Here is a 12,468-nt window from a genome sequence, read left to right as displayed (position 1 = left end):
GAATACTATAGTAAATCCTGCAAGAATCTTTTATACAAATTGATTTTTACACAAAATCTGACCGAGCAAGGTGGCGCAGTGGTTAGAACACTGGAGTCTCCTTCGCTAGGACGAAGGTTCAGTCCCGCGTCCGGTCATCCTGGTTCAGGTTTTCCGTGATTTCCCTAAATCGCTTCAGGCAAATGCCGGGATGGTTCCTTTGATAGGGCACGACCGATTACCCTCCCTAATCCGACGAGACCGATGACTTCGCTGTTTGGTCCCCTTCCGCAAATCAACACAACCAACACAAAATCTTTGCTGCAACCAACCTGGTTGGCCTTAGTCTCTGGCATAAGGTACACATAACTTATGCAAATATTTTATCCTGTGAAGCCTATTATAATTTTATGTTGACGAGAGACTCTACCTGTGGGCATTTACGAGAGAGCATTCATTCTAATGTACGATATATGTAACCTGGCTGCTATCTAAAGCCATCGCTTGCGATAATTTTTGTTTTGTCAGTTTTGTTTGACAAGAGTCGCTTGGTTTCTTCTAATCTAATGAACCATCATGTGATGTAACAAGGCCTACTGCTTCTGAAGATATTTTAGCATATATCTAAACCTAAGTCAAGGGTTACTAACCTTTATTTGCAACTGTTGGCTAAATTTTCAGCCTCTTTTTCTCTAGTTCTAAATTAAGAGCCATTATTTCAAGAGCTAAATTTTTCTTCCATTTTTTTCTGTAGCCTTAAATTACTAGCAGCCATTTCATTTCTCATCTTTAAAGCTTGAGTGGCTAACCTTTCTTTCCGGTTTCGTGTCCATTCCGCAAACGAAACTCGTGCTTACAATTCTGCTAACTGTTTAAATTAACGGCTGTCACAATTAACAGTTACTATACAGGGCAGTGTGACTATTATGGGTAGACCGATGGCAGTCTTACTTTAATACGACTTGTACTTTCTGAATCACCTACTGTTCTCTGAGTCTATTCAGTCCTATCTTAACGGTCCCTTCACTTTACGGGCGCGCGGTTTTAGGCGTCACGTCACGGATTGCGCGGCCTCTCCCGTCGGAGGTTAGTCCTCCCTCGGGCGTGGGTGTGTGTGTTCTTAGCTTAAGTTAGTTTAAGTAGTGCGTAAGTCTAGGGACCGATGACCTCAGTAGTTTGGTCCCTTAGAAATTCACACACATTTTAACATTTTTCACTTTACACTCGCAGTACAGGACACGAACTGTTATCGATCTGATACTGTTATCAATCGTTCTGATGCTGTTATCAATCGATTTGATTCACCGAGCTTCTAATCTTGTTGCTGGTCGTTGCTGCGAGAGGTGATGGAGGCAGGCGGACTGCGTCCTCTGCATATACCTGGGCCGCGGCGTCGGCACGCAGACCGCATCCTCGTGTCCACGTGTAGGCGGCGTGACTATGCAGCAGGCGCTCTGCTCGTCGTGGCGTGTTGGTAGCTGCCAGCCGGCCTGAACACTCTCCACACTCGAACCAGCTGCACAAAAAGAAACCACTCTTCCCAGAGGACTACTTCTTCTGCTCTTACTTCATCTTCTTATTCGAAGTTGATCTTGAGTCTTCGTCTTCTCAATCGAGTCTGGATGCTCGTCCCATGTTTTCTGTCTCCCGGCAGTATGATGATTTGATTCTATTTCTTTCTTGATTTATTCTCTTTTGTGCCCGCTACCCGCATCCCGTATTTCGCTCGACATCTGCGCTAGGATCGCAGATTGTGTCTCAATCACACAGAATACGATAGGAATGTGCACTAGCTTTGGTCGCGTGAATAATACACATATAACTCGTTAATAACGAGATGCAATTACACTGACGAGATTATTCAACAATATTTGTACCCCCTCAATCCAAGCAGCCTCCCACGGCCGTTCTGTATCAGTTACGTTTTCGAGGGGTAATAGTGAATTCGTTAACTCGTGGTAGATTTTTCATAAAATGGCTCTGAGCACTATGGGACTTAACGTCTGACATCATTAATCCCCTAGAACTTAGAACTACTTAAACCTGACAAACCTAAGGACATCACACACATCCATGCCCGAGGCAGGATTCGAACCTGCGACCGAAGCGGGCGCGCGGTTTCAGACTGAAGCGCCTAGAACCGCTCGGTCACGACGTCCAGCGTAGATATTTCATACTTCGTACTCTCGGACGCAATATCTGCTGTCTCTCCGGAGACATTTTCTAAGGTTGCAGGTCATATCTTCTACAGATCAGGAGTAAAAACTCTTCTAACATTCTAGAATGAAATTTTCACTCTACAGTGGAGTGTGCGCTGATATGAAAGTTCCTCGCAGATTAAAACTGTGTGCCGGACCGAGGCTCGAACTCGAGACCTTTGCCTTTCGCGGGAAAGTGCTCTACCATCTGACCTACCCAAACACAACTCAAGCTCCGTCCTCACAGCTCTAACATTATTGGTGAGCAATATTTAAGTCAATTCTCGTGAACTTATAGTAATCTAGATTCAGTGTTTCTTCCGTTGCTATGGTTCCCATAGATCACAAACTCTCTTCCAGATCGGTAAAGACGTGAAAGTTGAAATAAGAAAGAACGTACCATTGTAGACTTACGTTGTTTTGAACCCACCGTGGGCGCCGTTTTAAGTAGCCCAAAAACATTAGCATACTGATGTTGACAAGTGCTTCTTGTTAATTATTTCTGCCGTGTGCGATCAAGAACTGTTTTAAATACTACAAATTATAGAACTTACGTGAAAAACCTGGTGTCAAGAAAGCAATCTCTAACGTTTTTCTCTTCTTGAATGCGTATTTGCTCTAGTAATACGACACAGAGTGATGTCACGGGGCAGTATCACTGAGGTGAACTATGGGGGGGTATGTATGCGGCGAACATAAAGTTTTAGGCTAGTTAAGATCGCCGACATTGGCTTCAAGTCTGTGACGTAATGTGACCTCCAATCTTTTAATACCTCCAGGGCTAAAGAAAGCAACTGTCACAATAATGTCTCTGCTTTAAAGTAAAGTCAGATTATGTAAAGAACATGCTCTCTTCATTCTGACAATATTTTAGACTAGTGTGACGTGTTCTTTCAGTATAACTTCCAGAAAATATTCCCACTTCGCGATGATCACTCTGCCCAACATAAATTTTCAGTTCTCGTACTTTTCAAACATATTACACGTCATGGTAATTTTCTGTAGTCAAAATATGTCAGTCCTTCAGATTATAACCTCTCGTTGTAGTTGTGCAGGTCAGTACTTTCTTCAAAGTAAATACGTTGGAAATAAAATTTACTATTCGAGTGTATATGCCTCCCAAATAATTCTGTCTCGTTTTATTTTACGACATTTATATATTGTTACAGAAGACGACATATATCGAATCTTCACATTTACATGCAGTGCTTTCCGCTGAATACTAACGGAGACTGACTTCATTTTACAAATAGGTCATTTTTCGTTTGAATACTTACAAATGAATTTCATATTTTAATAATAGGCACTGGAAATGGTCATAATAACGACGGCTTCTTCTCCTAGTGCTTGACAATCGGCTGACTGACAGTGATGTCCAGCTCCTTAGCTTGCAGCACCCACCTCAGGAACCCCACTACTCTTGTCTCCGCTTCCCCATGACGGTGAAGCAAACAATCACAAACAGAACACATGGAATGTTGTGTATTATTCTTTGTGTGTTATTCTAGTTATTGTTAGTGTCATTTACTGTATACAGTAGTGTGCTTGAGAGTCAGGACATGCTGATCATTTGTATAAATATCACACCACCACCACCACCTGACAAAGACTTCACACAATCTCACTTTACTGTGTGCTATTAACACAGAATACCGATCGCTGCAGCTGTCGAAGATCGGTATATACTCTAAAGATCCAGGCTGTGTGTTACAGATGGAAATAATGTTTGAGTAACTGACTTTATCAAATTACAAGTAGATAGTCCAACTAACACTTGGTTCAAGAATCATCAAAGAACGTTGTATACATGGAAGAACCCTGGAGATACTAAAAGGTATCAGATAGATTATATAATGGTAAGACAGAGATTTAGTAAGCAGGTTTTAAATTGTAAGACATTTTCAGGGGCAGATGTGGACTCTGACCACAATCTATTGGTTATGAACTGTAGATTAAAACTGAAGAAACTGCAAAAAGGTGGGAATTTAAGGAGATGGGACCTGGATAAACTGACTAAACCAGAGGTTGTACAGAGTTTCAGGGAGAGCATAAGGGAACAAATGACAAGAACGGGGGGAAAGACATACAGTAGAAGAAGAATGGGTAGCTTTGAGGGATGAAGTAGTGAAGGCAGCAGAGGATCAAGTAGGTAAAAAGACGAGGGCTAATAGAAATCCTTGGGTAACAGAAGAAATATTGAATTTCATTGATGAAAGGAGAAAACATAAAAATGCAGTAAATGAAGCAGGCAAAAAGGAATACAAACGTCTCAAAAATGAGATCGACAGGAAGTACAAAATGGCTAAGCAGGGATGGCTAGAGGATAAATACAAGGATGTAGAGGCTTATCTCACCAGGGGTAAGATGGATACTGCCTGCAGGAAAATTAAAGAGACCTTTGGAGAAAGGAGAACCACTTGTATGAATATCAAGAGCTCAGATGGAAACCCAGTTCTTAGCAAAGAAGAGAAAGCAGAAAGATGGAAGGAGTATATAGAGGGTCTATACAAGGGCGATGTACTTGAGGAAAATATAATGGAAATGGAAGAGGATGTAGGTGAAGATGAAATGGGAGATATGATACTGTGTGAAGAGTTTGCAGAGCACTGAAGGACCTGAGCCGAAAAAAGGCCCTGTGAGTAGACAACATTCCATTAGAACTACTGACAGCCTTGGGAGAGCCAGTCCTGACAAAACTCTACCATCTGGTGAGCAAAATGTATGAGACAGGCGAAATACCCTCATACTTCAAGAAGAATATAATAATTCCAATCCCAAAGAAAGCAGGCGTTGACAGATGTGAAAATTACCGAACTATCAGTTTAATAAGTCACAGCTGCAAAATACTAACGCGAATTCTTTACAGACGAATGGAAAAACTGGTAGAAGCCGACCTTGGGGAAGATAAGTTTGGATTCCGTAGAAATATGGGGACACGTGAGGCAATACTGACCCTACGACTTATTTTAGAAGCTAGATTAAGAAAAGGCAAAACAACGTTTCTAGCATTTGTAGACTTAGAGAAAGCTTTTGACAAAATTGACTGGAATACTACCTTTCAAATTTTGAAGGTGGCAGGAGTAAAATACAGGGAGCGAAAGGCTATTTACAATTTGTACAGAAACCAGATGGCAGTTATAAGAGTCGAGGGGCATGAAAGGGAAGCAGTGGTTTCGAAGGGAGTGAGACAGGGTTGTAGCCTCTCCCCGATGTTATTCAATCTGTATATTGAGCAAGCAGTAAAGGAAACAAAAGAAAAATTCGGAGTAGGTATTAAGATCCATGGACAATAAATAAAAACTTTGAGTTTCGCCGATGACTTTGTAATTCTGTCAGAGACAGCAAAGGACTTGGAAGAGCAGTTGAACGGAATGGACATTGTCTTGAAAGGAGGATATTAGATGAACATCAACAAAAGCAAAACGAGGATAATGGAATGTAGTCGAATTAAGTCGGGTGATGCTGAGGGAATTAGATTAGGAAATGAGACACCTAAAGCAGTAAAGGAGTTTTGCTATTTGGGGAGCAAAATAACTGATGAAGGTCGAAGTAGAGAGGATATTACACTGGCAATGGCAAGGAAAGCTTTGCTGCAGAAGAGAAATTTGTTAACATCGTGTATAGATTTGAGTGTCAGGAAGTAGTTTCTGAAAGTATATGTATGGAGTGTAGCCATGTATGAAAGTGAAACATGGACGATAAATAGTTTGGACAAGAAGAGAATAGAAGCTTTCGAAATGTGGTGCTACAGAAGAATGCTGAAGATTAGATGGGTAGATAACATTATGAATGAGGAGGTACTGAATAGGATTGGGGAGAAGAGGAGTTTGTGGGACAACTTGACTAGAAGAAGGGATGGATTGGTAGGACATATTCTGAGGCATCAAGGGATCACAAATGTAGTATTGGAGGGCAGCGTGGAGGGTAAAAATCATAGAGGGAGACCAAGAGATGAATACACTAAGCAGATTCAGAATGATGTAGGTTGCAGTAGGTACAGGGAGATGAAGAAGCTTGCACAGGATAGAGTAGCGTGGAGAGCTGCATCAAACAAGTCTCAGGACTGAAGACCACAGCAACAACAGTCCAACTGAACTATGTGCACTATTGTGTGTTTGTGTTGGGACCCCCAAACCCTACCCAGACCTAATACAGGTCGATATCATCTGAACCATACCTGATCCTGATGTGAGTAGATCCACCACTGAACACCACACTGGATGCAGCAGGGGTGGATCCACCTCCAAACTATACCCAGACGTAGCACAAGTGGATCCTCATCTGAACGATACCCTGGACGCATGGGGCACTTGTGACGCACACACACACACACACACACACACACACACACACACACACACACACACACAAAATCGTGATGCCGGGCACTGTGTTATGTCGTTGTAATTGGATAAAATCTATTCCTCGAACATTATTTCCCTCTGCCACATACATCTTGCATCTTTAAGAGTAAGAGTATACAAAGCTTTGACAGCAGCAGTTGATCGGTATTCTGTGTCAATAATATATGACAAAGTATAATATATGACAAAGTAAGAACGGATGTCCCCTTTGTTGGGTAATGTGGAGTGAACTTTTGTAAGAGTCAGGAGATGTAGAGCTGTATTATAGCAATCCACCTCCACCACAGTCCATGTGTTTCAGTGTATATATGGAGTTTCTCTGGCAGGTAGCACTGTGTGTTTATTGTAGTTTTTCTGTGTAGACATTCAGAGTAAGAAGAAAAGATGCTCCTGCAAACACTTTGTAGATACTAAGGTTGGGTTGGTCATCTGTATCTCGGTTCGATGCTAAAAACAGCAAGTCATGCCTGGTAGGGTAGGGAATAAGAATACATATTTTCTTGTACAAAAAACTTTTTTCATTTGCATGTACATTTACACATAGATTATGGAAAATTCTGGATGTAGATTTGGGATACAAGATACCTGCATTTAGTGTAAATACCAATGCTGTGATCAAATGTTGGTCGACTTGCTGAAAATGATGGGTTTGAAGGAATTTACTACATTAGGTTATACCACATGTGTGACATCAATTTACAAGTCTCTACTCCCATCGGGATCTGCTTAAAAAAAGGTGATTATTTGTGTCAACATCTGTTGGACTGGATGATACGCTTGCTGCTGTACATAGGTCTTAAGAAAAAGTACCATAAATTGTTGCTGATCTTACAAATGATGTGGCTCCAAAAGTCTTAAGAAAAAGAATCCATGTATCAAACCTATTGAAGAAATTAGTCCTTTGAGGATGGTTACTGTTGAAACAGGAAAAGAAGATCCATTTCAGAAAAAGGAAACTGTTGTATTTGACAAAAGCAAATGTCACAAAGGAAAAGTATAAAATGCTACTCGAACAAGAGTAAACTATTGCTGAAGTGCAAGCAGGGTCTACAAATTACTTTACACAGTACGTGGAAAAAAATCTTAATACGAATGGGGAGAGCAAAATATCTGTATTTACTGGGAGTACTAAAGGGGAGTGATCACACTCTGGTGCACTTGTCGAAAATGATGGGTTCGACGACGTTTACTACATTAGGATATATATGAAAGATCTGTTTACAAGCCACCATTCTCATCAGCTGTAGGACATGATTCTTCTTAGGGAGAGGAGGGGTGGGCACATTCTGTTGTATCATGTTCTAAATCATAGTGTCAGGTGCAGGAAGTGATTCCTCTTGGGGGAAGGAGGAGCAGGGAAGTGGGAACTATCAATGGCAAGTGACGTCATAGCGATTCATATGACACTTTATGAATACATCTTTCTGACCCTTTGACCGTCAGCCATCTCACTCGTCATATTTGCTTGTGACATAAAATAGGCAAACATCTTCGGACTGGCTGTGACATTTCAAAGTTCTACCATCTTGCCCGATATCTTTGACCTTCAGATATCCACTAGGATAACTGCCCTTGAATTCCCCTTGGCCTAGAGATGTGAGGGAGTAGGTCCTATTCAAGAGAAGGTGTGATTGGGTAAAAAATTATGCTAACTGAATCGTAAATTTGGGTCATAAATTAAGATAATTTCAGAGATTATTGCCAAACTATGCTAACTGGTTAGTAAATTCCGCTAATAAATTCATAAATTGTCCGATTAGGATCAAATTATACTAATAAGGTCATAAATCTCCTTGAACCCTTATGACACAGATGTAGATATGGTGAAAAATGCACCAGAAAGTACACAGCTCCTTTACTGTCGTATCTTTAAAGACACTTATTACATGGCTAATTTTGGAACTCCCATCTACCTCGTTTTCTGTGAACTCCCGTATCCTGAATGCCAATATGCTTCTTCGGAAACAGAGCAAATAATTGCATGTGACTCAATATGTTTAACAGACACTGACACTTGGTTGTAAGACGACGCAGGATGGCCTTTCAAGCGGCTTCTACTCGTCCATGGGTGTAACCAGAGCAGCCACAATAGTGAACTGATTGGGGGACACATGGAACATGCTGGATGTCTCTTAGATATCCCCATGTCTGCCCTCAAATTGAAGCCCATTGGCAACAGCCTCAAGATGTCTGATCAAACCCAGCAGCACCTTGAGCTGTGAGCGAAGGGTCATAACTTAGCTATCGTCCAGACTCAACTACTGTCGTCCCTATCCATACCAAAGACGACGGAACTCTACACTCCATTGTTATTAAAATGTGATACTGTGCCTAGTAAATACACAAATAGGCAAGAAACGTAAACTATAAAGCACACAGATAAAACAAGCTACTTTTGGCGCGGAAACCATTAAAACACGTAGTTTTTCAGCGAGATTTCGGATAGACTTGTCCAAAGTTACTCGTAGAGACACGAGAACGAACAATTTGTTGGGGGATAGGCAATAGGAACACTTAACTATGAGGGTCATTAAAGTCAAACGGACGTGTAGCCAGGGCGGTAGATAGCACAAGTAAGTTTATTGCTGGCTTCCAAGAGAAAAGAAAATAGATAGCCCAACGGTGTTTCTTACTGGCTTCCAACAGACAGGAAAAGACCGTGAAGATGATGTCTTGGAAACTGTGTAGACGAAACTGCTTCGTAATGCATGCAGAAATCTGAAAGGAGCCTGTTGTATCTCGAATGGCTGATGGTGGCGAACCTATCTGCTATCAAGTGCTTTCATGCCCTCTTGAGTTCCTATTACATCTAATCAATTAATTTGCTGCGTTTTTGCTATACACAAATTTTACATGTTTCCTGTTCTGTCTTTGACGTTTCCACATTCAACATTTTTTCAATCTACAACTCTGTCTCTAGTCTCAAGCCTTCGCCTCTCTTGTATACTAGCTGCCCTAACGATCTTCTTCTTGCTTCAACAGTGTCATGTTACCTTGCTGTATGATACGTATATCGTTTCACTGCTTCTACTGCACTTGTAATATGGTGAAGATTATAAACTGGGGTTTGTTGGATCATTTATAACAGCCCCATAAGCTGTCATCAAGACGTGAGCGTGTGTAACGAGTGCAGTACAGCTATTGGTTGTCGGCAGGCGAACGCCATGATGACCGACCTGTTGCTGGTGATGCTGTCGGTGCTGGGAGCCTCGGATGCGGCCAAGATCCTGTCCGTCGTGGCGTTCCCGGCCGTCAGCCACCAACTACCCCTCAGGATGATAAGTCTGGAGCTGGCCAAGAGAGGCCACCAGGTCACCTTCATCACCACCGACCCGTCCAAGGTACCTCATTTCTCGTCTGTTCAAAAATTGCGGTGGGCAAACTGTCGTTAAACTTAAATGGCGGACGCAACACCAGTAATAAATTAAAACTAACAGAAAAAGTGTAACAGCTGAAAATACGAAAATACATGATCTGAAGGAACAGATGAAAAGAGCCTCCGCGTCCTATCAAGCAACTACACTGAAGCGCCAAAGAAATGGTTCAAATGGCTCTGAGCACTATGGGACTTAACATCTGTGGTCATCAGTCCCCTAGAACTTAGAACTACTTACACCTAACTAACCTAAGGACATCACACACATCCATGCCCGAGGCAGGATTCGAACCTGCGACCGTAGCGGTCTCGCGGTTCCACACTGCAGCGCCTAGAACCACACGGCCACTTCAGCCGGCCGCAGGTTATCACATTTAAGTGAGTTTGTACGTGGTGTTATAGACGGCGCACGAGCGACGGGGTACAGCATTTCCGAGATAGCGATGTTGTGGGGATTTTCCCGTACGACCATTTCACGAGTGTACCGTGAATACCAGGAATCCGGTAAAGCATGAAGTCTCGGACATGGGTGCGGCCGGAAAAAGAACCTCCAAGAACGGGACCAACGACGACTGAAGAGAATCATTCAAAGTGACAAAAGTGCAACCCTTCCGCGAATTACCGCAGATTCCAATGCTGGGTCATCAACAAGTGTCGTCCGCATCTCGTGGTCGTGCGGTAGCGTTCTCGCTTCCCGCGCCCGGGTTCCCGGGTTCGATTCCCTGCGGGGTCAGGGATTTTCTCTGCCTCGTGATGACTGGGTGTTGTGTGCTGTCCTTAGGTTTGTTAGGTTTAAGTAGTTCTAAGTTCTAGGGGACTAATGACCATAGATGTTAAGTCCCATAGTGCTCAGAGGCATTTGAACCAATCAACGAGTGTCAGTGTGCGCAACATTCAACGAGACATAACCGATGTCGGCTTTCGGAGCCGAAGGCCTACCATGCACCCTTGACAACTACACGACACAAAGCTTTAAGCCTGGCCTGGGCCCCTCAACACCCCAACACCTACATTGGACTGTTGATAACTGGAAACATGTTGTATGGTCAGACGAGTTTCGTTTCAAATGGCCCGAGTGGATGAACATGTAAGAGTACGGAGACAGCCTGATGAATTCATGTCAGCAGGCAACTGTTCAAGCTGGTGGAGGCTCTATAATGGTGTGGGGGCGTCTGGAGTTAGTGGTATGGGACCCTTGATAAGTCTAGACTCTGACATGTGACACGTGTGTAAGCAGCCTGTGTGAACGCCTGCATCCATTCATGTCCATTGTGCATTCCGACGGACTTGGCAGGACAATGCGACACCCCACACGTCCAGAATTGCCGGAGTGGCTCCAGGAACACTCTTCTGAGTTTAAACACTTCCACTGGCCACTAACGTCCCCACACATTAATATCATTTAGCGTATGTGGGATGCCTTTCAACGTGCGGTTAAGAAGAGATATCAACCCCTTGATACTCTTACGGATTTATGGACAGCCCTGCAGGATTCATGGTGTCAATTCCGTCCATCACTACCTCAGACATTAGTAGAGTCCATGCCACTTCATGTTGCGGTACTTCTGCATGCACGCGGGGGCCCTACACAGTATTAGGCAGGTGTACCAGTTTCTTTGGCTCTTCAGTATATTTTTTGTGGCCTTCGACGACAAGCAGAATTATTTTTATAATTTGTTTGGAATGAATGCTGACATTTGTGAACTCATGCAGGTTCTATTTAGATGGCTGTTCTCAATCATTGTATGTATTTGATAATTATACAAATCTGAAACATCAGACTCGTTTATTTTGCGGCAGACTTTGTTCTTGTGGAACGCAGGTATTTGATTTGTCGACATTAATGACGCTTGTCTTAGCGTGAGTGTGCACAAACCCATAGTGGTAAATACGAGTGGTTCCTCAATGATGTGATGTGTCTTTTCTTTTGTTTCAGACCTTACGCTGCATTTTTCTGAGTAACCAGTTTAATATAGTGTTATTAAAAGTCAGTTGACCACTTTCATCAATGTATTTGACCGAATACCGCATAACTTTGTTTTAAAAACGGCAACTCATCAGGTTTTAGCGACGGGTGCTAAATGTGTGTGTTCTTTGGATTCCGAAGGAGGCGAATCACTAATAAAGTTCAGCATTACTCGATGTAACGTATTCGTATCCCCATCTTATAAGGACTAGCTTCGTATTTCTGGCAGCTGTGCTGGTAAGATAGCGCAAAAACTGGATCTGCCACATACACCTACACAGGAAAATCGCACTGCGTTACATTGGTAAATTTTGTCAATTTGCGGTGAGATCTTATGGGACCAAACTGCTTAGGTCATTGGCCCCTAAGCTTACACACTACTTAATGTAGTTGTAGCTTTCTCACCACATCCAACCATGTGTAATAAAGCTGATCTCTGAAATACCAATTTTGGAAAAAGCTGTAAATGTACTGTCAGAATATTTTCAGCATAGCTAATTAAAATACCTAAATGTTCATTATTATTGTAATTATTTTATTTTTTTAAATAATTTTGTTTGTTTTTTTAGTTTCCTGTTTCACACA

General features: G+C 42.3%; 1 protein-coding gene across 1 annotated transcript in view; it reads left to right on the top strand.

Moving 5' to 3' along the window:
• Nucleotides 1-12,468, top strand: part of LOC124605666 (UDP-glucosyltransferase 2-like) — a 50,413-nt gene that overhangs the window by 16,551 nt on the left and 21,394 nt on the right. Inside the window, exon 2 of the mRNA XM_047137507.1 lies at nt 9,697-9,882. Within this exon, the coding sequence (XP_046993463.1) occupies nt 9,706-9,882 (177 nt within the window). The 5' untranslated portion in view covers nt 9,697-9,705. The remainder of the gene's footprint in view (nt 1-9,696; nt 9,883-12,468) is intronic.

The sequence above is a fragment of the Schistocerca americana genome, chromosome 3 (genome assembly GCF_021461395.2).
Source record: "Schistocerca americana isolate TAMUIC-IGC-003095 chromosome 3, iqSchAmer2.1, whole genome shotgun sequence".
In the NCBI taxonomy this organism is placed as follows: Eukaryota; Metazoa; Arthropoda; class Insecta; order Orthoptera; family Acrididae; genus Schistocerca; species Schistocerca americana.
The sequence above is the reverse complement of the archived record's forward strand: the minus strand, read 5'-3'. Positions and strand labels throughout refer to the sequence as shown.